The following is a 25,154-nucleotide window of genomic DNA, read 5'->3' on the forward strand; positions in this document are numbered from 1 at the left end:
TAAGTTTGTCCCAAAAAATAAATAAAAGGCATGCAAAACATCCAAAGTTTGACAAGATAATAGCATGAAACCATCAAAAATTATAGATACGTTGGAGACGTATCATTAGTCACCGGATCTTGTATTACGGAACGAGTAAAGAGACTTGCTGGTAACGAGATTGAACTAGGTATGGAGATACCGACGATCGAATCTCGGGCAAGTAACATACCGATGGACAAAGGGAACAGTATACGAGATTCATTGAATCCTTGACATCGTGGTTCGACCAATAAAAATCTTCGTAGAATATGTAGGAGCCAACATGGGCATCTAGGTCCCGCTAATGGTTATTGACCGAAGAGTTATCGGTCATGTCTGCATAGTTCTCGAACCCGCAGGGTTTACACACTTAAGGTTCGGTGACGATATAAGCATAGTTGAGTCATTGTGTTGGTGGACGAAGGTTGTTCGGAGTGGAGAATGAGATCCCGGACATGACGAGGAACTCCGGAATGGTCTGGAGGTGAATATTGATATATAGGATGAAAGTCATCGGATTCCGGAAGTGTTCCGGGGCGCGCCGAGGGAATGACGGAATACCGAAAGGGGTTTCGGGAGGCCTCGGTAATTGTTGGGGGCTCATGGGCCAAGGAGAGGGTGCACTGCAGCCCATCAGAGGGTTGGGCGCATCCCCTCACCCCTGTCCACTTTGGCCAATGGGGAGGAGGCTTCCTCCTAGGGCGCATCCGGCCCAACTTTGGGTGGCAAGGCACCCAAGTGGGAGGGGCCACCCTACCCTAGCCGTCGCCCCCCTCTTGTACGCCGGCCCCTAGGGGAAACCCTAGGGCGCCCTCCCCTCTCCCTTTCCCCATATATATAGATAGGTAGAGAGAGGGGCAGCCACACGACAACTTGTCGCGGTGCTGCTCCTCCTCTCTCTCGTAGTTCTTCTCCTCTAAATACCGTGCGGGGAAGACCTGCTGAGCTGTCACCACCATCACCTCACCATGTCGTCGTGCTGTCTGAGGACTCGGGCTGCTACTTCACCATCGCTTACTGGATCGAGGAGGTGAAGGCGTCACCAAGTTGTACGTGTGTTGAACATGGAGGTGCCGTCCGTTCGGCACTTGATCGGGAGTTCGTGGGATGGATCGTGATTGGGTCATGAAGACGTACCACTACATCGACCGCGTTCTTGAACGCTTCCGCTTAGTGATCTACAAGGGTATGTAGATTCAATCTCTCCTCTCGTAGATGTGCATCTCCTAGATTGATTTTGGTAAGCGTACGCAATTTTTTGTTTCTCATGCAACGTTTTCCATCATATTTATTTATGTATTTTTTTAGAATTTTTATTATTTTTATGAAATTTGAATTTTAAATTTGAAGGCCTCCGTGGAGCTCAACCTCCAAGAGAAATTTCCACAGCAGACACATATAACCCTCATGAACATTCTGTCTGGCAGCATAGGTTGCCTCATGGTAAAAGACATGTGTATCCGTACATCAAAACTTACTTGTGCATATATGGCAGCACTTATTACCAGGTAATTTATATCTTGGTTGCATTCGTGCATACACGTGAAATAGATCTTAGTTGCAGGGCATATTTTCTTTCTAATACAACCGTCTCAAATGTTTCAGACTTGTCAAGTGACCCTGGAGTCTTACCACCAGGAAGCATCTAGTCGAAATGGTAGAGAAGATTCGCAAATGTGATTTTCATGGTCGATGTGGCGAATGAAAAGCCGGGGCACTATCTCCGTCGTGTCCCAAAGGGGATGAATTCAAAGGATGTCCCGTTGTAATCAATTTTGTTGTTCTCAAACCTCTTCGGATAAACATCACATCAAGATAGCAAGGGAAAACACCATATGATTCAACTATATTAACAAAGACCATGATACATCAAGATCATGACATCTCAAGAACACGAGAGAGAACAAATAGCTACTAGTACATACCCTCAACCTCGAGGGTAAACTACTCCCTCCTCATCATGGAGACCATCAGGATAATGAAGATGGCCACCGTAGATGATTGCCCCCTCCACCAGGGTGCCAAAACATTGCTCCGGATAACTTTTATTTGATGCATAGGCTTACAGCAACGGAGCAGAAGTTCTAGGTTAACTTTTGGGGGTTTCCCAATATATAGGACTTTCGAGCGTTGGAATAACGTCAAACGTAGCCATGAGGTGGTCACAAGTCATCAGGGCACGCATGGGGGTTGTCGCGCTGTGTTGGCTTGGGGGCACCCTACGGCCCCCGTCCGGTGGTTCTTCGCTCCAGTATTTATTATATGTTGCAGAAAAATCGTCAAAAAGTTTCGGAAGATTTCAAGAACTTTTATTTTCTGCACAAAAAACAACACCACAGTACCACACTAATTCTGCTGAAAACAACGTTAGTTCCAATTTTATCATATAAAGTGCATCAAAACCATATAAAAGTATCGTAAACATAGGTGAATATGACATGAATACTTCATATATTATCGATACGGTTGAGACGTATCAGCTACTCACTCGAGAGCCCCCCTTGACAGTACGACAATCAATCCTATAACCCGGTCTCCCAAGTCACATCATGAGACTAGTAAAATAGAAAGCCTATCAAGGTCAAATCTTTGTCTTGCACATAGTCCACTTGAGTTAGATGATGACGATCTTGACCTCCTCAAGTTGAACCACCTTTCTTGATTGTGCTGGCTCAGTGAAGACTGTGAATTGCTCCCCCATACTCCACTATGGTCGAGCCTCTTTTAGGCACACCTGCACATGTATATTATCACGAGAATGGACGACAAGCTTCAAGCATGATCTCTTTGTGATGCTCCACTTGAACTTGCATACCGCAATCTTGATAATGATCATCACTTGATGTCATGCTCCATGGGTTATGTGAGATCTTCCTTTTGATGCAATCCAAGGAAAGATACCTAACCCCAAAAAAACCTCACATAGAGCATGGGTTAATATACAAGTGTAATGGACAATACTTACCATACCATGGGATCACTTGATCCCACTCGATACATCTTCTAAGCTTTGTCTGTTGATCAACTTGAATCACTTTTTGACTTAATCTTGATCGACATTGTATCTTATCTTCTCTCTTCGTAAACATGATGTCTTGAAGGTAAACATGAATGTTCACATAATTTTGTTCTTCAAGACATGCTTATAATAGGCTCGGCTCTCACATGACCAATCTTTGGATAACTCCTTGAATAACACCTTGGTCAACACATAATCTCCTTATAACCTTGAAACCAACAAATGGTCTTCAAGCAATGTCGATGAACAAACCCTTCAAATATAACTAAAGGCAGTCGTTAGTCCATAGGGATTGCCATCAATTACCAAAACAAAACATGGGGTACCTTGCTCTTTCACTAGGCGTCGGTGTCCCCCATGAGAATTGTGGATTACCGTTGAGCTTGTTAAGGTTGGAGGTAACTTGAAGGCTAGGGTCGGTTTGTTTGTTTGTGAGCATTATAGTTGGGGTGAGAGTATTAAAGCCCACTCATTGTTCAGAGAGAATGAAAGTTTAAGTGAGAAGGGGAATTAGAGTCGAGGGAGCCAACTCCCACCGATTAGTGTTGATGGTGGGCCTTGTTAGTTTGTGGTTGGGCTCCATCCCGAACTAACTTCTTTCATAGCTTCCTAAGGCAATGAACTTTGAGATACATCATCCCTCGTGCCAACTTTGGTTACTTTTCCCATTTGTTATTATTTTTATAACTAATTTAGCTTGCTAAATTGCTTATCATATACTCGGTCCATTCCTTTATTTCCTTTATATAAGGGTGTATTTATGTTCTGATAAAATTTTATAATGTAAAGTGCATTCCTTCTAATCCCTCGTAACTTTGTTTTTAACCCTTCAGAAAAAGAGAAGTATCATCTTAAGCTGCATGTATCTCTCCTTGCATTAAAAAGAGGAGAGTTTATCTCTCCCAATTACGTGTATCTCTTCCTTTCTTGACCTAATTGGTTCACTTGCTGCTAACCATCGATTCAGCCTAGGGTTATTTCATCCTAAATTCTCTATAATTGTGCAACTTGGTCACCGAGCTAAAAATAGCACACCTTACATAAAAGAATGGAGAGAGTATGATCATGAGTTACATTTGTAGAGAACATATAATTCTACAAATATCTTAAAATCAACCGAGATAAGATTACCATTCATACTCGCCTAATCAACCCCCCTCTCTACCTAGTTGACATCTCCGACCTTTCATAGATATAAGAGTGGTGCTTGTTTGAAATTATAACCCTAATAAAGAACCGGACATCTGTCGTGGCAGTAAACTGTATTAGCACATATATACATCATAAAAAAGCTCAGCTGAACTTTGGGGAAAATAAACCTAGCTAACAAATAAGCTAGACAAGGGGAGAGGCTGCACACGAAGAAGGAACACATATCAAAAATTCTTATTCATATTGAGTGGTTTGGATAAATCGACACAAATCACGACAGATCGTATTACAGGATTCTAACGAAGGGCGGTCAAACACTTAAGATATCATCGAAATTAGATCTCCTTGAATGCAGCAAAGAGGTCCCCGCTGATGTAGTCATTGTCCACAAGGCTGACCAGGCAATAGGTCTTCTGCACCTGCAAGTGAAGAGCAAGAAAGATGTCAGCGAAACCCCTAGAGATATATTATCTGATTGCTGTTGTATCGACGTTATCTTTGCAGCATTTCAGAAATAGCAATATATCAGAGTATCAGTGGAACTTATGTACTCCCTCCATTCTTAAATATAAGTCTTTTAAGAGATTACACTACGAACTACTCCCTCCGTTTCTAAATATAAGTAGTTTTAGATATTTCATTAGAAGACTACATACGGATGTATATAGACATATATTTTATAATGTAGATTCAGTCATTTTGCTTCGTATGTAATCCACTAGTACAATCTCTAAAAAGACCTATATTTAAGAACGGAGGGAGTACATACGGATCTATATAGACATACTTTAGAGTGTAGATTCACTCATTTTGCTTCATATGTAGTCCGTGGTGGAATCTCTTAAAAGACTTATATTTAGGAACGGAGGGAGTATATGTGTTATATTATGGACGCCAGGTGGAAATGTTAGATTATGGTTCAGAGAGCATGTGGTACCAAAACAATTGTCACATCTCTTAGTCTCAGCTGATTGTCTGAAAGGTGTTTCTCTATTCTGAAGACAATTTTTTAGCAAAAGTTGGGAGATATCAAGACTTGTACTGTTAGCTAAATGATGAAAAGCATTTATCTGCACAAAAAGATTCTTTGAGCCTGTTACTAGCGCAAGAAAGAGCGATGGGTGATCTGAAGGTACCTGCTCTAGCAACTCCCTGGATGAGTCACCCTCCGGGAACAGGCAGGCCCATCCCCTGGACCAGATCTCAAACGCTTCATCTTTCCAAACCATGAAGCTCGCCGAGTCAACGACGGTAGGCTGGATGATCTCCTTGCCGGGGAACACGCCCCAAGTGACAGCGTTCACGGCGTTCGCAGGGATGTTTGAGATCGATTCCCCTTCCTTGTTCACCGCGATGTATGTGAGGGAAGGGAATGCCTTGCTCTTCTCGATGAGTTGGTCCAGCTTCTCCTTAGCGCAGAAGAATTCGACGTAGGCCTTTTGGTAAACATAGCCTCCTGGACCGCCCCATCCTGCAGAACAAAACAGAAATAAAGCAGATTTGGTAAGGCACGCACCATACAGAGCAGCAGAAAAACTAATGACCCAAGGATGTAAAGAAAACATTACTAAAACAACGATTGGAGGGTACAGCATAACTATGTCTGAGAAAACATTACTATCTCTTAGTAAGGAAAACATTACTATGACTGAGAATATCATCTCTACCTAAACCTTGCTCCCAGCAGTACCAGAAGAAGACCAAGCATACAGCAAAGCAGATTTGACGTACCAACACTAGGAGACTCAGATTTCTCTGCATTTACAGCAGGTTGGCTGTTGATGGTAAGGAAACCCTTTGAGTTCATCTTCACCAGCTGATCATCAATTATCGTTGTCTCGGGTTGAAGACCATCTAACTCAGACCATGGGCTGCTTTTAAGTTTTCCTTCACAGAAGTTTACGAACCGCTGTAGGTGAGAAAGGTGGGTTAGCAAAAACATTGACACCTTGAAATTGTTTGTATGGTGCAATAGTATACTATCATGTAGTTCAAGAGTTACCTCATTAATGTCTTGCACAGATTTCAGTGGAACAGCCCATTCCTCTTGGAGCTTCTTACCACGCCCACGTGGCCGTGTGAACTGTGAAAGAGTGGATATGTTATCACATACAACTATAACTTTATGAAATTTAAATTACAAAAAAGCAGGTCCACTACTATAGGTAATCTTTGCAACAGTGAATAGCCAATGCCCAACAACTGAATTATGTTGCATGGGCAGATGGTTTAATTGGTACTAAGAAACAGATAAATGTTTCTTTTCGTAGAAAACTAATAGACAGAAGAGTGTTGGGCATACAATATTTTCTGCTGAACCAATATTTCTGGATCTTATGTAAATGCTCACTTTCAACTATAGTACTTTCTGGAAGACAGAGTCTACAAGTTATGAAGATGTTGCATGCAGTGTCTGTGCAAAACTGTTTATGAATACAATAATTGTAGATTCAAACAACAAGACAATGAAATTACCTGGTGGTCATTAAGGGCTCCGTATGATGGGTTCCTGGAATCACCCCACCGCCCCTGTGGGTATTGATCCCAACCAGTGGTCCTTGAAATGTAACTCTTTGGTCTGTTGGCCCTGCTCAGTTATATCAAAGACAAGATTGAATGAGTATATGTGTGGTACTAATAGTCAATCAGCTTTCACAAAGAAAAAATCAGAAAAAAAAAATACCAGAATATAGGGCGAACATCCTCTTTGACACGGAAAACATTAGTTGGTGGCCTCCAAGGTAATGTTCTTGAAAGCTTGGATTCCTCTATTAATCCAAGATTCTGGAGAAACAAAAGTTAGCTGTTAGAAACTCGTCAGAGCAAAAAATTAAACCAAGCAAGACAAGGAAATCACCATCAGAATTGCTAAAGCGGTCTTTTCCATGTTTAGTGTGTAAAGGTGCAAAGTCTTGATCCCACTAGCCAAAATTTTCTTGCACATCTCAGTACCAAGGTGGATTCCATATGCTTTCACAGCCTCCTCATTGTCTTTAATAGGATCCAAGGCAGCAGTAATCTCAGCTGGTATCTGTTTTTACATTTAAAATGGCATTCTGTTAGTAGCACACTCCGAAATTCAGTAAACGAATAAAATATCAAATTGTACATAGTATATATGTTCAATGTTTGTTGGATTATCTCCATGAAAAAGGTGTATCAGAAGCAATCCACCCCTTCAGGTGCTCCCATGCATCCCTCTTCAAAATATGGTGCAAATGGCCATGGAAAACTCCAAAGAAATCAAGAGCAAGCATGCTATACTGATACAAAGTCAATATAGCACAAAAGGGAGATAATGAAGGTACTATCCACTGAAACATGTCTTTTTTCTCTCCTGTAATTTTATTACGGATGATTATATAGTGACCAAATAAACCATTTGCCTTGTGTTTTGAGGGAAGATGTGAATCTAAAGGGGGGGGACAGACCAGAGACACCTTTCTCCATGTCATTACTTGTGATGGAACTACAGCAACACACCATACCTTAGTTTTGCAAAATCCGGTCATGCGCACAAATCCCTTGTAGTTATTTATTGGCATTATGCCAGGAACGATAGGGCAGGTTATACCAATCTGACGGCAATCGTTCACAAATTTGAGGAAGATGTCGGTATCATAGAAAAGCTGGGTAACTATAACGTCAGCGCCAGCATCAACCTGCAGAGAAAATGTAGGTTGAGAATGAAGCTGACAGAGAGCAATTTTATGTTCAACCAGTACATAGGGTATACAACAGGTTAAATCATTAGGGAAGAAGATTCTACGCAAAACCATGTCCAGGCATCGATCAACAGAGTTGGTAACCATACAGTTTTCATTTTCAACCTAAAGAACCAACAAGGAGATTGAAGAGAACCTTTCTCTTCAAGTAAGCAAGATCTTTGCTATATGCTTCCTCTGTAGCCCCGTCCTCACCTAGTATTACCTCAGGGTGTGCCTCTGACATTTGAAGAACATAAATGATAATTATTATTTAGAACATTGAAACCATTAACACACTGTAGAGAGAAGCAAAGTTTCGCTAACCTGGATACCCAGCGACAGTTATGCCAAAGTAATCACCATACTTGGCTCTAATATGCTGCACCTGCAATTAGAAAGCAGAAGGCGTCAGGACTCAACCTCTGAAATCATATATATTAGAAGCAACAGCAGCAACAATCATCTTGATGCCATGTCCATCCCTCTCAAATATAAAAAGACTCTGTTGACATGAAATCAGTCGGAAGAAGTAAGAGACACTTACCAGATCTAGAGCACAAGAAAATCCACCAGCAACTTGGACAAATTTGTCCTGACCATGTGGAGGATCTCCTCTAAGTGCGAGAACATTTTGAATCCCATTGTTCTTAATGGTATCCAAAGCATTATCAATCTTCTCCACTGGCATGTTGGTGCACGTCAAGTGCATCATCGTTTCCACGCATACCTGCAAAATAATAACAAGGAAGTGTTAAAACTTCCGAACATATTTATGGCAGCAACCCATAGAATTATTGAAATTGTAAAAGAAGCCTTGGAAATCAATTTGATATTTATACAGAGCAACCTACTGGCATGGACAGAATGTTCGCACTAAACTTTTTAGTGTCAAATGAGTGTCTTCCTCCAAATTTGTTTCACAAGAACCAGTCAGTCACTACTTTCCGTGGAATTACCCCTTAACAACTGCACATTTCCCTGTCCCCAGGTAGATGCACCCAACATTGAGCACATGGCATCAGAAATTCAGACCACAATTGCATGAAACCCAGAGGGGGAAATCCTATCAAAATGACTCATCCCAGAAGAACTCAGAAAGCAAGTAAGCAATAAGCCCCTTACTGAGAGTGTTGAGCGAGTCAGAATGGACGAACTCAGTGAGTCAATGTGGCTCAGCCCATCAAAATTAGCACTAATCTCAACAAAACCCCTACCATTTCATTGCTTAAATGTGCGTTGAACTAAAGTTACAAGCATAAAAAGAATGATGTACCATATCAATAACACTCCCCTGCTCACGTGGAAGCATAAGTTAGCAATAACTATCTCTTAAACACGATCAGCATTAATCAAAAACACCAATCGACTAACTAAACCACATGGAAGCAGATGAACTCCTACTTGGCATCAGTTCCGTTTCATCCTGAATCGGCTGTTGGCACCAAATGCGCCCGCTCAATTTCGAAATTGGAGTAAAAGCAATCTATACTAATTAGTATCCCCACCGAACTCTAGCGAAAACGAAGCGGCAATTCGCGGAATTAAGCAAATCCAATCGCCCCAAACCGAGCACGGTTCCCAGCAGAGCACCCGCGCACGAACTACAGAACCTCGCATTGCGCCTAAATCCGAGCCGGATCGACCCCGGCACGTCTCGCCGGCGGGAGGCGCGGCGAAACAGAGCAGATCAGATCAGATCGCGCGCGCGGAGGGGTGCAGCGAGCGAGCGAGCGAGCGGCGGGCGTACGCACCATGTTCTGCATGCGGTTGGCGATGTCGAGGGTGACGTCGGCGGTGGATCCGCCGGCGCCCCAGGTGATGTCGCAGAAGTTGGGGCCGTGCGCCACCATGCGGTCCATCCGCTCGAAGAGGTTCTCGACGCCCTCCTCCGTCTTGGGCGGGAAGTACTCGAAGGAGAAGACGGTGCGGCCATTCGCCGCCGCCTCCTGGATCTTCTCGATCACCTTCATCTTCCTCTGAACCTCCCCGCTGCTCTGCTAATGGCGTCGCGGCGGGCGGGTGGATGGACGAGGGGTAGCGGCTGGTGGCGAGTGGGTTTATAGGAGATCTGACTCCACCAACCCCTCCCGCCCGGTGGGCGCGGCGCACGAGGGGTGGCCCGCCCGCTGCCCGGTGGGGCCTGGTTATTGAACGAAGGTGGTTAGGTCTGGCGCTCGTGGGACGGGTCCAGGGAGGGCGGGTGCAGGGCCCCCCGGCGTCGCTGTCCTGCACCAACCCAAATGTGTGGGCAGGACACTGACCACTGCGGTGCCGGGTTTGGAAATCTGGCCTACCGTCGCTGACATGTGGGCCAACTCAAACTTGCTAACATTTTTTTTATGTATTTTCGACTTAATGGGTTTGGAGTGGTAGGCAACGACATGCCTAGCTACCTTTGATTCGGGTGAGATTCTTCCACGAGCGCTGTGGACTTCCGCTGATTTGGTGATCCGGTGACACTTTTTTTTCTATTTGAATTTTGATTTTGCTAACCTCATGACACTTGCCATGCGTAATTGCCACTGAATTTTGGTGGTGTTTTTCGTGTACATTTTTTGATGTTATTAACTGGGCATGAGAAATCGTGTTACACGTTGACATAATAATTCAAGACTAAAAAACAAAGGAAATATAGAGACGGGGACTCGCCCGGCTCCACAAAAAATGGAATGGGTGGCGCCATCGCGACAACAATCTCGACTCGCCTCTTCTTGTCATCTTCTCCTCGACAGGTTTAGGACAATGCAGAGCAAATCATTTTTTGTGGAGCTAGGTCCCAAGAAAAGATATGTGTGAATTAAACTTAAATTCTAATTGTAGCAAAGCCAAAACATCGGGAAACATAGTAACAATAGTTAGCACATTAATCCTGGAATTTGAAAAGTATAGGTAATCGTAAGCGAGCATGGTTGTGCCCCTTCGAGAGCACACGGGAAACTTAAGTCCGATTCATCAGATCTGACAATGATGAAGTCACGACTTTGTTTCCCTTCTTGAAGGTGTTTTCTTGTTTGCTTGGAGTCATTGATGTTGGATCTCGAGATGTGGGACGTCGCGTCGGTTCGGGCTACCTCTCAAGACATGGGCATCCGAGTCGCTATGTACGTCCTCGCAAGTACTACCCAAATGGCTTTCACCTCTGGCCCATCGCGTTCCTGCATCCCACTCGTCGATCTCTAGGCGCTCTAGGTAGGAGTATGTTGATTCGACTGGGTTCGAAGATGTGTCACTCGGAGGTGGTGCCTCATGATGGTTGTGACACAATCTAGGTGCCCTGTTCCTCACCATTTGTGGTTGAAGCCCGGGCTAGGCGTTTTTTTGTTGTGTTGTGTCCTCTTTTCGGGCGGGGCATCCTCTATCTCTCTCTGCTTCAGGCACCATGCTCGCATCGATTTGCATTTGTGTGGTGTATTGTATCCTTTACTGTACTTTATCTATTTTTAGCAATTAAAAGATACACAAGTTTTACATATTTTGAAAAAAAAACATCCATCGTCACTGCTATTACTGTCATCATTATCCTATATTTTTTAAAATTGAGAAACACGGTGCATTGGTGACACTAGCCCGCTGATTACCATTCAGTAATTTTCGTATTGTTTTCAAGGAATAAAGTTTGGTTTTATCAAAGCGTAAGAAAGTTGGATTTTTTTTCTGAATGTACAAAACTGGATTTAGTACGATCGTGGACAAAATATAATGGAAAAAAGGTGGGATGTAGACGTAAGGTGACAATCGTTGTCGAACAAAATAATGGACAAATAGACTGCTCTGTTGAAAAATTTCTCAACCGAAATATCTGACTCTATATTTGCTTTTATTGAATATATTACAACATATGTAGAAGGGTGTCATTATCGCGGCAACAATATTTATTCTCTTCTTCTTGTCATGTTTTCCCTAGATATTGTGAAAAATTTAGAAATATATAGAGTGGAGCAATATTATGGTTCATAACTAAAACCAGTGAAATTTGTGTTCCTCGCCTCCAGGGTGGAAACAACTCAGACGCGGATTGATAATGCTCTCTCACTTCCATTCTTATATTCGCAAAACAAATACAAATGTGGACGTGGATTTTATCGGATACAAATGTGGTGCAGATGCTATTTCAATATGGATGCTTACTCGATTCGAAACAGATCCGAATAATAACGTCATATTAGTTAAAGAAAAACAAATCAATAGTTATCTGACACAAAATAATCAACTTGCGACATATAGGAAGTCAACCATAGACAAGTTTATGAATAAATACTACTATATTGCATAACAACTTATAAGTTTAACATAAAAAGGTGAAATTTTACCTCTCCTTAGGCTTTATTTTGGATAATTAGCATATTGGTGCTAGAATTACTTAAATTAGCTCATGCACTTTTATTCAGTTACTGATATATCTACTTTCGTATTCATATTTGTGTCCAAAACTCATACCATCGAGCTCGAGCTCCATTAAGTTTTTTTTTAAATCCGAAAATCATATTTTTGAAGTTTCAAATACCTGGAGAAAAAAAGCACATGAACCTACAGATGTATACTACATCTTTGCAAATTTTCATGATGAACCATGTGGTGAGCTGCACACAAAAAGATGGATTTTATAGTAAAGAGTGTACGTGCTAGAAGTACATTTTTTGTACAGCTCACACCAAAACATATTTTTTCATGAAATTTACAAATATGCACTAGTATACATCTGTAGATTCAGGTGTATTCTTTCAGTTTTTGAAACTTCAAAATATGGTTTCCTTTTTTGGAATTTAAAAAAAACGCCATAGAGCCCGAGCTCTATTTCGCATTTTTGGTTTATACTTATCTTTGTAACATAAATACGGATATCTTCCATTTTCATTTTCATTTTAGTTTAGATGCGGTTGTTCCGGATACAAATAGGCATTTTCTTGAATACGAATATCAAATATATCAGATTATACACTGCCACTTTCCACCATTGCCCGCCTCCGACTATTTGTACTTGAGGCGTTCTGCAAACCCTCTCTAGCGTTTTTTTCCCTCTAAGACGGTGCTTTGCTATGCAATTATGCAGATTGCGTCCCATTGCATTTTCTGGTCTACATTGATGACTTTCTGTCTGTTGCTTCTGCAAGCTTCTGGGTTTAAAGAAGCAGGGGCGGCAACGGAGCTTTTCTCACAATGCGCCGTCGGTGGATGCGGAAGGAAGAAGACATCGGCAACCCAAGAATTTAGATTTATTTTTCATTTATGCAAGGATGTTTTTTTAGGGTCTATGTTACTTAATATACGACCTTTGACATTTTTGCACACACAAAAAAACTAAAGCTAGAGGGAGCCCAATCTGAAGAAAGTTATGCGCTAATAAAACTTGTGTATAATAATTCTAATTTAGCATAGCAAACACTAGAAAACGTAACAAATTTGAATGCGTTGATCTTGGCATCTTCCATGTCATCATTTTCACCCGCCGAAATCATTTTAGTTATGTATACACAAGAAAAGTTTGATATTATGGGAGCATACAAACATTGGTTGTGGTGAGAAGTAAACACAATACAAGAGGGGGAAACAAAAAGGATGCGGACGAAATGGAGACAAAATTGTTTTCAATGAATTATATAACTCTGAATCTTAAGTACCACCGCTTTTTCTGGTTAACACACGCTGGTGTTACTCTTGCAAAGCTGAAGTCGTGCCTGTGCCTTTTACACACTTATTCTGGGTTTTTTTCACTGCTGTTAGCGCATATATCTCCATATGTGGTTTTGGTAATCGATGACAATTTATATGGATTAATGGTTGCCTTAAGTTATATTTATAGGATTTGTCCATAGGCACTTCTTGAAGTCCATCTGTTGGGTTCAAGGAGTTTATATGATGACCAAGATGGTATTCAAGGTATTATCCAAAGAATGGTCATAGAGACACAAGATTGATCAAGATCGTCAGAGAAAGAGTAAATCAAGATGATCAACACACAAAGCGTACAAGATGTACCGAGAGCGATCAAGTGATCCCATGGTATGGTAAGCATTGTCCATTACGTGTTTGTGTACTAACCCATGGCATTTGTGAGAGTTCTATGTGGGGTTAGGTGTGTTTTCATGGGCTTGTGTTTAGAGGAAGATCTCATACGACCTATGAAGGATGACGTCAATTGGTGATCGTCATCAAGATTGCCGCGTGCAAGTTCAAGTGGATTAGCACGAAGATATCATGCTTGGAGTTTGCCGTCCATTGTGGTGGCAATGGGCTTGTGAAGATATGCTGAAGAGAGGCTCACCCATGTTGTGTATGGGGGAGCAATCAACTAGTCTTCATCAAGCCAACGCAATCAAGAAGGTGGTCCATCTTAATGAAGCCAAGATCATCGTCATCTAGCTCAAGAGGACGAGGTGCAAGGTATAGGTTTGCCCTTGATAGGTTTTCTGTTTTAGGATAGATTGTCGTTCTGTCAAGGGGGGCTCTCAAGTGAGTAGCTCGATCGTATCGTTCGTTGAGAGCTCAAATCATTTCCATCCTTGCATCATACTTCTTGGTTCTTATTTGGTGTTTCTCTGTGTGAGTTTTGAAGCTTATGGTCATCTTCATGACAAGCTCGAGTTCATCGAAAACGGAGTCTATATGCATCTACTATGATGTTTTCGATGTTGGAGTTTTTGTCGGTTCTTCATTCATAGAGGACTCACATCTCTACATCATTGGCATTTTCATATCTGCATGGTCTTAAGATTTCGGAGCTATCGCTGTTTGGATAGCTCTTGTCGTCCTGAATCCAACAAGCTTGGGTTTGCTCGATTCGGAGCTCGTATGCGAAAGTAATAGTTGTTTCAGTGGCGAGCGGTAGTACCGCTGGACCTAGTGGTAGTACCGCTAGAGCTGGCGGTAGTACCGCTGTCCTAGCGATAGTACCGCCCCTGGTCAGCGGTAGTACTGCTCCACGACTTTAGTACCGTCATCTTTGCGGTTGTGCTACGTCGGACTTTTTGCGAAGACTTTCTTGGCGGATGTTGGCCCGGTAGTATCTTTGCGCTACCATGGGCTCAGCGGTAGTACTGCTGCAGCCAGCGGTAGTACTGCTGGAGCCAGCGGTAGTACCGCTGGGCTCGGGCTGTAAGTGGGGGTAACGGTCTGATTCCTTCCCCCACTATATAAAGGGGATCTTCTTCCCCCTTGGTTTTATCTATCTATTGAGCTCGTGTTCTTCCCCCATTGTTGACCTTCTTAGAGCTTGCTAACTCTCAATCCCTCCAATGATTCTTGCTAGTTCTTGAGGGAAAAGAGAGAGGAGATCTAGATCCATATCTCCACCAATCACTTTCTCCTCTATGTGAGGGGAACCCCTTAGATCTAGTTCTTGGAGTTCTTTATGAGTTCCTTGTTTTTACTCTCATATTTCTCCATAGCTTTTGTTGTTGTGGAGGGATTTGAGTGTGAGGGACTTTACCACTTCGTGTGTTCTTGCCATTGCATTAGTTGCCTCGGTTTGAGTTCTCCACTGTGATACGTGGAAGTGAGAAGTTGAGAAGCTTATTATCCTTTGGTACTTAGTACCCTAGAGATTGTTCTTCGTGGATGCTTTGGCGTCCCAAAAGCTTGGTGGTGTCTCGGAGCTCAATCATTGTGCTGTAAAGCTCCGGGCAAGCGTCGGGGTCTCCAATTAGGTTGTGGAGATTGCCCCGAACAATTTGTACGGGTACCGGTGACCGCCCCAAGGGTTGCCATTTGTACGGGTTCGGTGACCGCCCTCAAGGGTCCCTTGGTGGAATCACGGCATCTTGCATTGTGCGAGGGCGTGAAGAGATTACGGTGGCCTTAATGGCATCTTGGGAAGCATTGTGTCTCCACACCGCTCCAACGGAGATTAGCATCCGCAAGGGTGTGAACTTCGGGATACATCATCGTCTCCGCGTGCCTCGGTTATCTCTTACCCGAACCCTTTTACTTATGCACTTTACTTTGTCATAGCCATATTGCTTATTGTCATATATCTTGCTATCACTTAGTTGTTTATCTTGCTTAACATAAGTTGTTGGTGCACATAGGTGAGTCTAGTTGTTTTAGGTTTTGTGATTGATAAATTAAACGTTAGTTTTATTCCGCATTTGTTCAAGCCTAAACCGTAATTATTTTAAAACGCCTATTCCCCCCCCCCCCCTCTAGGCGGCATACACGTCCTTCCAACTGCTTCCGAATATGTGATTACAAAGCAAGCACATAATTTCTCTGTTGTTTCCATTGCTTCCTTCCCAGTTCGAATGATTTTGTTACATCTGATTACAAATCTTCACTCGGTGGTCGAACCTGTCTTGACTAAAACAGATGAGATCGAAATGATCGGTCTCTCTTGTTTGCTCGGAGAGATGATTTTGCTCTACCTGATTTGCAAATATTCACTGCTAGGCGACGGAACCTCTCTTGACTAAAATAGATGAGATCGAACTATCATTATCTTGTGTGCTCAGGTTCATGGCTCCAATCTTCGTATAGAATTATAAGAAAAATGGTCTTGACTGAAACAACTGGTCTTTCAATCTGATTTGGTTAGTTGATTCTGTGTGTTGCCATGCGGATGGTGAGCATTGCAAAGGTGCAACAACGTGGGAAAGTTCCCTCGATCCTGAACATTCAGATGTAAACTCTGAAGAGTGTTTGGTCACATCTATCTAAGATTGTAACGATAAGAGATCCCAAGAAGAAACAAGAAGCTCAAGAGGTTGTAACGTTGGTAACTACTCCCTCCGTTCCTAAATATAAGACCTTGTAGAGATTTTACTATAGACTACATGCGGAACAAAATGAGTGAATCTACACTTTAAAATATGTCTATATACATCCGTATATAGTCAATAGTGTAATCTCTACAAGGTCTTATATTTAGGAACGGAGTGAGTAGCTAAGTAGCTAGTCTGGAACTGCTAGGTAGCTTAACTCGTTTTTTCCCCCATAGATTGATCATATGTGTCTTACGAGTTCACATTCTGCTGATACGTACTCCTTGATGGAAAGCGTATTCATATGAATACGTGATACGCCTCTTTGCACATTAATGCTGAGGGTATCACATATCCACCCATCTCATTTACTAGTATATTTTTAGAATTATTTCACTAGTTGCCTGTTTATCTTACAGATAACCCTCTGTGTAATTAGTCCATTAACTACTCACCAAATAATCTCACACCGATGGACTCTATATATTGGCCTCGCCCCGTACAACTTTGCAGTGAACACACAACACAACACAATTGCTTGCATTTTGCAAGTAATACCACATAGTCATGGCCGCCTTTCGTGAGAGCTCCGTGGTGCTCCTTGTACTCTTTCTATTGCTAGTGCTCTCCTCCACAACATGTTCCGCGCGCCACATGCCTGGCGACCCATTGCCGGTCATCCCCTCTCCACCGCCCCATGACGACATGCCTGGCGATCCTTTGCCGGTCATCCCCTCTCCACCGCCCCATGACCATATGCCTGGTGACCCACCTTCGGTCATTCCCTCTCCACCGCCCCATAAGTCCGATGACCACATGCCTCGCAAGGTCATTCCTTCCACTTCGTCTTACATGTCAGACGGCCTAGTGCCAGGTGTCCCTCCCTCGCTGCCAAACCTCCCTCTACCCCCGCTTCCAAAGTTGCCTCTTCCCCCGCTACCTAACCTTCCTGTGCCTCCGCTTCCAAATCTCCCTCTGCCCCCGCTACCAAACCTCCCTCTTCCCCCGCTACCAGACCTCCCTGTCCCCCCGCTACCAGACCTTCCTCTTCCCCCGCTACCAAACCTCCCTCTACCACCGCTTCCACAGATTCCTCTACCTCCTCTTCCAAACCTTCCTCTGCCCCCGCTGCCGATCATCCCTTCCCCGCCTCCCCACATGTCATCTCCATTAGTGGTGGAGGCGAGGGAAGGACTCATGGAGGTGCCGAGGCCGGTTCCTTTTGGACCAAACCCCATACAACATGATCATCCCGCCCCAGCACCGCAGCCGCATCCCCACCAACATCATAGGCGCCATGCCCCGTCACCGGGTCCATCTCAGGCTTGATGGTTGCCCCACTGGCGACACATACACCTTTTACATTTAGTTACACCGGAATCACTAGCGGAATAAAGGATGGATTATTACATATAGTCAAACAGGTGGCATGTAACATGGATTGCTAGTTATCTGTGATGCATTGTATTGAATTCCATTATATTCCACCATCACTGGACAATAAAGTGATAACTTAACATGCAAGGTGCTTTTACTATACCCCTCACTATCCTAGAGTACAACACCATTCTAGACGTCAGTACGACCTGAGGTGTGGGACGAGAGGAGGATTGATGTGATATAAATATGCCATTGAGAGGTAAAGAAAGTACTAACACAAACCTTAGGGTTGTATGCCTTACAACGCTCCGTCCCACCGCACTACTTCACTCTATACCACAACTAAGTTTTCGTGCTGGACCGAAACATGTTGTATGAAATGTTCAATTTTACATATCAGGCTAGTGGTACGCGTGTGTGTATCTTGTTCTTTCGGTCTTGCATAAAACGGAGCGAGATACTATCAGTATTGGGTCGGTTTGTGTTTCCAACACAAGAATAGCGAGTATTGGAAACGACCGACTACGTGGGAGAGTTTCATGGATACCATTGTTTGTCCTGGCCTCCTTGAGTGGTAAAATCTGAAGAACGTTTGATTATCATCTAGGTTGTAGCGCTAGCTAGTTTATTTAACTCCTTTGCTTCATCAAATTTCTGTGTCTTCTCACTATGTGACTTCTTCGTAGGCATTACCTAAATCATCATGGCATTAGCTTATATAATACTCCCTTCATTTTTATTTACTTTGCATATTAGAGTTAGGTAAAGTCAAACTTTACGTTTATAAAACCAAATATAAGTAGTTAGCATAACAAATCTATATGATGTGAAAGTACATCCAACAATGAATCTAATGGTATTGATTTGTTATTGTTCCCTTTATTTCTTTATCTAAGGTTTATTATTTTCGGTACGATGATCAAGGCACATAATTATGAACATGTTAGGACAAAATTAACATTTGCTAAATTATTGATTAGTGACAACTAAATCATGTAGACTAGGAAAGTAAGAGGTACTTACCTTTTTTCTCCTTACAAGAAGAGATGCATGCAATGAGAGGAGAAATACTTTTTAAAGGGCTAATAACAAAATTACGAGGAATTGGAAGAAATGCACCTTACATTGTGAAATTTTATCAAAAACCAAATACCCCTTGTATAAAGGAAGGGAGGGAGTATATGCTCATATTTTTGTCTATAAACTTCGTCAAAGTTCACAAAGTTTTACTTTGATCAAACCAAATATGCAGAGTAAATAAAACGAAGGGAGTATATACTCCGCATATGCATATCAAAGTGAAACTCGCCTTCGTATGAATACATAACTTATCATCATATGTCTCTTTGCACGTCAATGCTGGGTAAAGTGAAGGCGTTTCTCTTGCTGACCGCCAAGAATGTTGAATATCCATCCGTCTCATTTACTAGTTGCATGTTTTAGCTTAGAGATAAGCATCCCATTAATGAATTCATTAATTAGTTGCCAATTAAGGCCCTCTATATATTTCACCCACTCTCTATGAATGAGCACACAACATAACAAGAGTTTACAAGCAGTAAGAGCAAGTATGGTAGAGCTGAGTTGGCGGGCTATACGAAATAAATAGTATATTTTGCTTAGTTGAAAGAGAAAAGGTAAGTGGGCTTTTAATTAAGAGTCATCACTAGCACGTGCTTCTAGGCACTTTGTGAGAGTGAAAGATGGATCATATAATAAAAAATAGTACACTCTTTTAATCAACTATTGTATATGTTGGCTACAAGATGACATATAGATGACATGACAATGGTTTATAGCCAGCAGCTGGCTATACTATTAACCATGCTCTAACCAAGATACATAGCTATGTCTTCCATGCACGAGAGCATTACGACGCTCCTTATGCTCTTCTTGTCGCTAATGCTCTTTTTCACGTCGTCTTCCGCATGCCACATGACTGGCGGTTCATGGCCGCTTGTCTCGTCCCCGTCGGACATGCCTACTACCCCACATGGCTCCTCCAACAATGGAGGAAGCATGGGAAGGCGCCATGGTGGCACCGAGTCCAGTTCCTTCCGTGCCAAACCCTATACACCATTGTTTGCATGCCTCGCCGCCCCACAAGCGTCCTCCACTAACGGAGGAGGAAAGGAAAGGTCCATGGTGGCACCGATGTCGGTTTCTTCAAGTCTGAAGCCTATACATCACTTTCCTACCGTAGCACCGCAACCACATGATCATCACCGATGTCATGCCCCATGGTGTGCATCAACAGAGGGGCGTGGGAAGGTGACATCGTGACGCTAAGGCCGGTTTCATCTGGATCGAACCCCATGCATAATCTGCCAGCCCCAGGATCGCAACCCAACCAACATCGTCAACGCAAGCACCCACCCCCTGCATCGGTGGAGGGGACGAGGGAAGGTGAGCCCCAAACATAACCGCCCCGCCAGTCCATCGGCTCCTCCTCATGAGTGACGATTGCCCTCGTGGCGACATATGCGCCTTTCACATTTAGTTACACCAACATCACTAGCAAATAAGAGATAACTTACTGCACCGATTGAATAATGGTCATGTAACTCGGATTGTTATCTCTGATCATTTTATCGGCACTCCATTTCGTTGTGTCTGAATATTGCAGAGTACAATAGCTCTATACGTTTTGTTTTTGAGGGTTATGCTATACTTTTTTTAGGGTTCAACGTTTTGAGCGCCATCAAGGGCCCATTCTGGGCCAATCCTCCCAGCCCGGCCCAGCGAAACCCAACCGGAAGCAGAAATCCAAACGTTATCCGCTTCAAAGCCGAGCGGCGTCGCCACCCCTCTCCCAGCCAAACCCACTCCCCTCCTCCGCTCCGCTCCGCTCGCTCTCCTCCCCCCCAATGGCGGCCTTCGCCTCCACCTCCCCCTCGCCGGCGATCTCCGCCTCGGCCTGGCGCATGGACTCCCTCCGCGCCGCGCTGCCCGCGCTCCGCCCCTCCCCGTCGGCGGCCGTCCGGCCTCGCAGGCAGGCGGCCTCCGTCGCTCCGTTCCTCCGGAGCTCCTTCGTCTCCACGTCCTCCGCCTCGTCCTCCGTCTCCCCCGCCCAGATTTCCTCCGCGGCCTCGGCGTCGCTCGACTTCTCGTACACCTCCTCGTTCTCCGGTGAGATGTCCTCGTTTTCCGGTCCTTACGTTTGAGCCCGATTGTGGCTGTAAATGCTGCTCATTTACACACAGTTTCAGTTTGGACGCTCGAGCGTCACAAATGCTAAAATTCACCAGCTGCCAATCCAAAAAAAATCTTGAACTGGACAAGCTGCATCTTCATTCTCCGTGGCCACCTGGGTTCCATATTGTAGTATGAGGGCCACACCATTTTTTTTTTTTTGCTGATGGCCTTTGAGATTGTCTGTAGCTTTAGAATTGGGTTGCAGTGTTCAAGCATTCTCAACTCATTAAATCCCCAATAATGTGTTGAACAATTGACAATTCCTTTGGTTTTTTGTAAGAGCATTTATTTCGTTACTGTAGTGGAGCATATGTTGGCAATTTGTTTGGCAGTTACAAATAGGAGATAACAATGAACCAAACAGATGGCAAATTGAGCACTTATTTTGAAGACATATGTGCCTGTTCTCATTTCTGCCACGAACAGATTCCTCAACATTTGCACCCATTGTATTATAGCTCTGTTCCTTCCACTTTCTCCATCTTTTTAACAGCGATGATGCTTGAATGCATTGTGGTGTGGTGCTTCAAATTGTGATGCTGCCATTTTATCCCTTGTGATCATGAGCAGGAAAGAAAAGCATAATGAATATAAACTGGTATAGCTGTATTTTGAAAACGTTTTTAATATGGATCTGTGGAATCGGAAGGGTGGAGGAGCTATGAATGGTGAAAAAATAGCTAACTTGTCATCCCATGCATAATTGTTTATCTTGCTGATTAAGCGAACAAATATTATTATGTAGAGAGAAAGGTTTTATCATCTTACATCTGCGTAAAAGCTAGTTTTCCTTAGTATGTCAAATATCACCTTACTGATTGATCACACCATACAAATCTCAAACGATGCAAGTATATCCTGAATAAATTAAAAACTCTATTGTTGCATGCCAAACATGTCAGATCAGCCTAAAAGGTCTTGACGCAGCCACACTAAAGATAAGATTAAGATTGTCTTTTGAGAATTTCCTAAGAATTTCACAATGAACTCATTCAGTGACCTTTCTCAAAATATTACAGTGGAATCAAGTTTTGCGCAGCGACTGTTTGGCATTGATGTCCGTGGAAGGATATTGGCAATGAGGCATGGGAAGCGCATTCCTAGGCTCGGCAGGCCTGCAGATCAGCGGAAAGCACTCCTGCGTGGGCTGACCACACAGCTGCTGAAGCACGGGAGGATAAAGACTACCAAGCCAAGGGCAAAGGCAATGAGGAAGTGGGTTGATAAGATGATCACGATGGCGAAGGATGGATCTCTTCACAAGAGGAGGCAGGCCCTGGGGTATATTTATGAGAAGCACATCGTACACGCATTGTTTGCTGAGGTTCCAGACAGGTACGGGGAAAGAAACGGAGGCTACACAAGGATCATCCCGACATTTCCAAGGCGGGGTGACAATGCACCCATGGCTTACATCGAGCTTGTCTAGGTGAAGTGAACCCCTTTCATAATATGTGACGCTTGTTAGTATCGCCAAATTGTTCCTATTTTTCATTCTTACAAAAAACTGTTTCATTATGTTTAAGTAAGGACATAAATTTACAGAGTCACTGTATATGTTTGATAGGCAGTAAAAGAACATGGAATTGTTTTACAAACACTAGCTGTGCAAGTAGATAGTCTGCTGAAAGTCTGTTTGCTCATATATATTTCGCTTTGCTGGTAACGTATCCCCTTCTGATTTACGTATTCTTATGTGCAGAGAATCATCCATTAGTTGCGGTCCATCCATCGACGCTGCTCAAGCCGGGTGTCTGCAAATTGCCTTTTGAACTTCTGTTTTCATATGTTATTTTGTAACAAAAAAGTGTAGATCATGTTGTGGAATTTTTGAACCAAGCAAATATCATCCTGTAATTGCGAGATCGGTGCCTTATACTAGCACTTTGGAATTTCTTGTTGGTACTGCAACCTGGTTTCTTTCAAGGTTGCAGTTCTTCATTCTGGGAGCTGTTCATGACAATGTTCGTGTGCGTTCCTATTGTTTATGACTTTATGCCAGCTTTGCCCTGGACCTTGACAATGCTATATTGTTTCGTTTGTATATCCATGTGCCGATCCTGTAGTTGAGCATGCGTCAGAATAATTTCATGGAATAAATAGATCATCGGGCCATGACTCCCTTTGTTTATACTTCTGCTTCAACTAAGAGCAACTGAGTACTTAGATACATATAGCTTCTGACCATGAAAAGTACAACATAGTCAGGATGGCCGAGTGGTCTAAGGCGCCAGACTCAAGTTCTGGTCCTCTTACGAGGGCGTGGGTTCGAACCCCACTTCTGACATTTTTTTTCCTTTTTCCTTGTAATTGCATTTCTTTTGTCCCGTTTATTTTTGTCACGAACGCAATCTTCTTCGTATTCGTTCATCCCGATTACTTATCCTGCTACGTTTTCTTTTCTTTTAACACCTCTCACTAGTAATTCTCGATCTCGGCTGTACAAGTCGACCCTAGCCGTTCAGTGACCACAAACGTACCACGGCAGAGATGAATCTGTGAGAGGGTGGTAAGCATGTTGCTAAACCGTACTGGCGCAGATATCTTTGTCACGTCGTCTCTTTTTTTTTTTTTTTTGAGAGAGTGGTGTCACGTCGTTTTCTTAACAGTATTAAAAAAAAGATATATACGTATACACTCATCATCCCTATAAAAACACACACGCGTACCTTACTTTTATGAGCATTTATGAAAGACTAAGAAAGACTAAGGCGGTACATCATTTTAAAATTTATGAAGTCATCGTAGAGTCTCGTCGTCGACAAAAACGTCTCCTGCTGAAAACATGTTGTCGAAAATTCTAAAATAAGTTCAGAAATAATGCAAACATCAGGACTTGAATTCTGATAAATTAAAGATACTGTTATTTCTCTAACCATCCAACATAGATTGGTTTGCGGCACGTCGTTTCTTGTAGCGTTGCAACTCTGCGAGATTCATGCAGCGGCCCGCGGCAGAGGCAAAGCGATCGGCAGCGGCATTCGATGCGCCGCGAGAGGAGAGGAGGCCCGGCAGCGATCACGCGCGCTGTCTGTCCGGCGCACGACGGCACGAGAGAGAGAGAGACCACCGAGTCCTGACTGGACTGGCTGGGGCGCGCGCGGGGTAGGTGGTGCGAACCGCGCGCCGCACGTGTGTGCATGCGCGCGCAAGCGTGCACGGGCGATACCATCATACGAAGAGACGGGAGCGTGCGTGCGTGCGTGTAGTGTGGTGTACGCATGCGCTGGAGTGTACGTATGTGTACGTACGGTGTACCGTATATAGGTAGGTAGCTGCTCGATCGAGCCTGTGCGAGCAAGCCATCGCCGCCGGCCGGCCGGCGTACGTGCCAGTCAGCGTAGGCACAGTGGAGCCTGCCCCCCATGCATGGCACGAGGGCCGCGCAGCACGCGCGCACTGCGGCCGCAACGTGCGCTGCCTCCCCGGCGGCAATAAACATCCCTCTCCAACCGTCTACAAGATGCTTAGAGTTGCAGGGGATCCTATGCTCGTGTCTCAAATCTCTGCTATATGTTATGCTCGCATCGTCATGGGTTTTACTTGGATCCAAGGCTAGCGCCCCAAAATATCACCAAGACGGACCACAAACCACTTGCATCCGTCCTGACCGCAGAAGCTATTCCGTGCGGGCCTATATCGATCAATGAGACAGTCCGAACGTAATTTCTCTCACAAACCGGACATTAAAATTGGAGGGGTTTGCAGGAGTCCCGATACACCAAACGTATAAATTCGACAACTGTGATCCATCCAAAACCCTTATCGGATCCCGTGACTTCGGTCTCCTCATTTTCTCTCATTCCTTCTTTCTCTCTTGCCTTCGTCGCCCCTCCACCACCGCAGCCACCACGCCACACCCCCACCGCTTCTCATCTGTCTTCGTTTAACCCCTGTCCTTCGACCGCCCCCTCAGGTATCATCCTCTACTGTTATTCTCACCATGCGCGGCAACTATTCAATGAATCACGAGAGCTTTTCTTTCTA

General features: G+C 43.7%; 2 protein-coding genes and 1 non-coding gene across 3 annotated transcripts; 2 read left to right on the top strand and 1 right to left on the bottom strand.

Annotated features, from left to right (window-relative positions):
* Window positions 1-4,407: 4,407 nt before the first annotated feature.
* LOC123452953 (probable methylenetetrahydrofolate reductase) lies at window positions 4,408-9,936 on the bottom strand. Its single transcript, XM_045129699.1, has 12 exons — window positions 9,651-9,936; window positions 8,444-8,626; window positions 8,224-8,284; window positions 8,054-8,136; window positions 7,681-7,854; window positions 7,050-7,223; window positions 6,876-6,976; window positions 6,668-6,779; window positions 6,195-6,275; window positions 5,924-6,101; window positions 5,329-5,663; window positions 4,408-4,611 (listed from the first exon to the last, which is right to left on the bottom strand). The coding sequence occupies exons 1-12, from the start codon at window positions 9,867-9,869 to the stop codon at window positions 4,528-4,530; spliced, it is 1,785 nt and encodes a 594-aa protein (XP_044985634.1). The 5' UTR covers window positions 9,870-9,936; the 3' UTR covers window positions 4,408-4,527.
* Window positions 9,937-20,790: 10,854 nt separating this feature from the next.
* On the top strand, window positions 20,791-23,030 carry LOC123452954 (50S ribosomal protein L17, chloroplastic). Its single transcript, XM_045129700.1, has 3 exons — window positions 20,791-21,101; window positions 22,187-22,596; window positions 22,870-23,030. Exons 1-2 carry the CDS (start codon window positions 20,840-20,842, stop codon window positions 22,594-22,596), a joined length of 672 nt encoding a protein of 223 aa, XP_044985635.1. The 5' UTR covers window positions 20,791-20,839; the 3' UTR covers window positions 22,870-23,030.
* A 340-nt stretch (window positions 23,031-23,370) lies between these two features.
* TRNAL-CAA lies at window positions 23,371-23,454 on the top strand. The gene has a single exon. It is a non-coding gene; the product is annotated as a tRNA-Leu (tRNA).
* Window positions 23,455-25,154: the final 1,700 nt, after the last annotated feature.

Source organism: Hordeum vulgare, chromosome 5H (assembly GCF_904849725.1).
Source record: "Hordeum vulgare subsp. vulgare chromosome 5H, MorexV3_pseudomolecules_assembly, whole genome shotgun sequence".
NCBI classification, from domain to species: Eukaryota; Viridiplantae; Streptophyta; class Magnoliopsida; order Poales; family Poaceae; genus Hordeum; species Hordeum vulgare.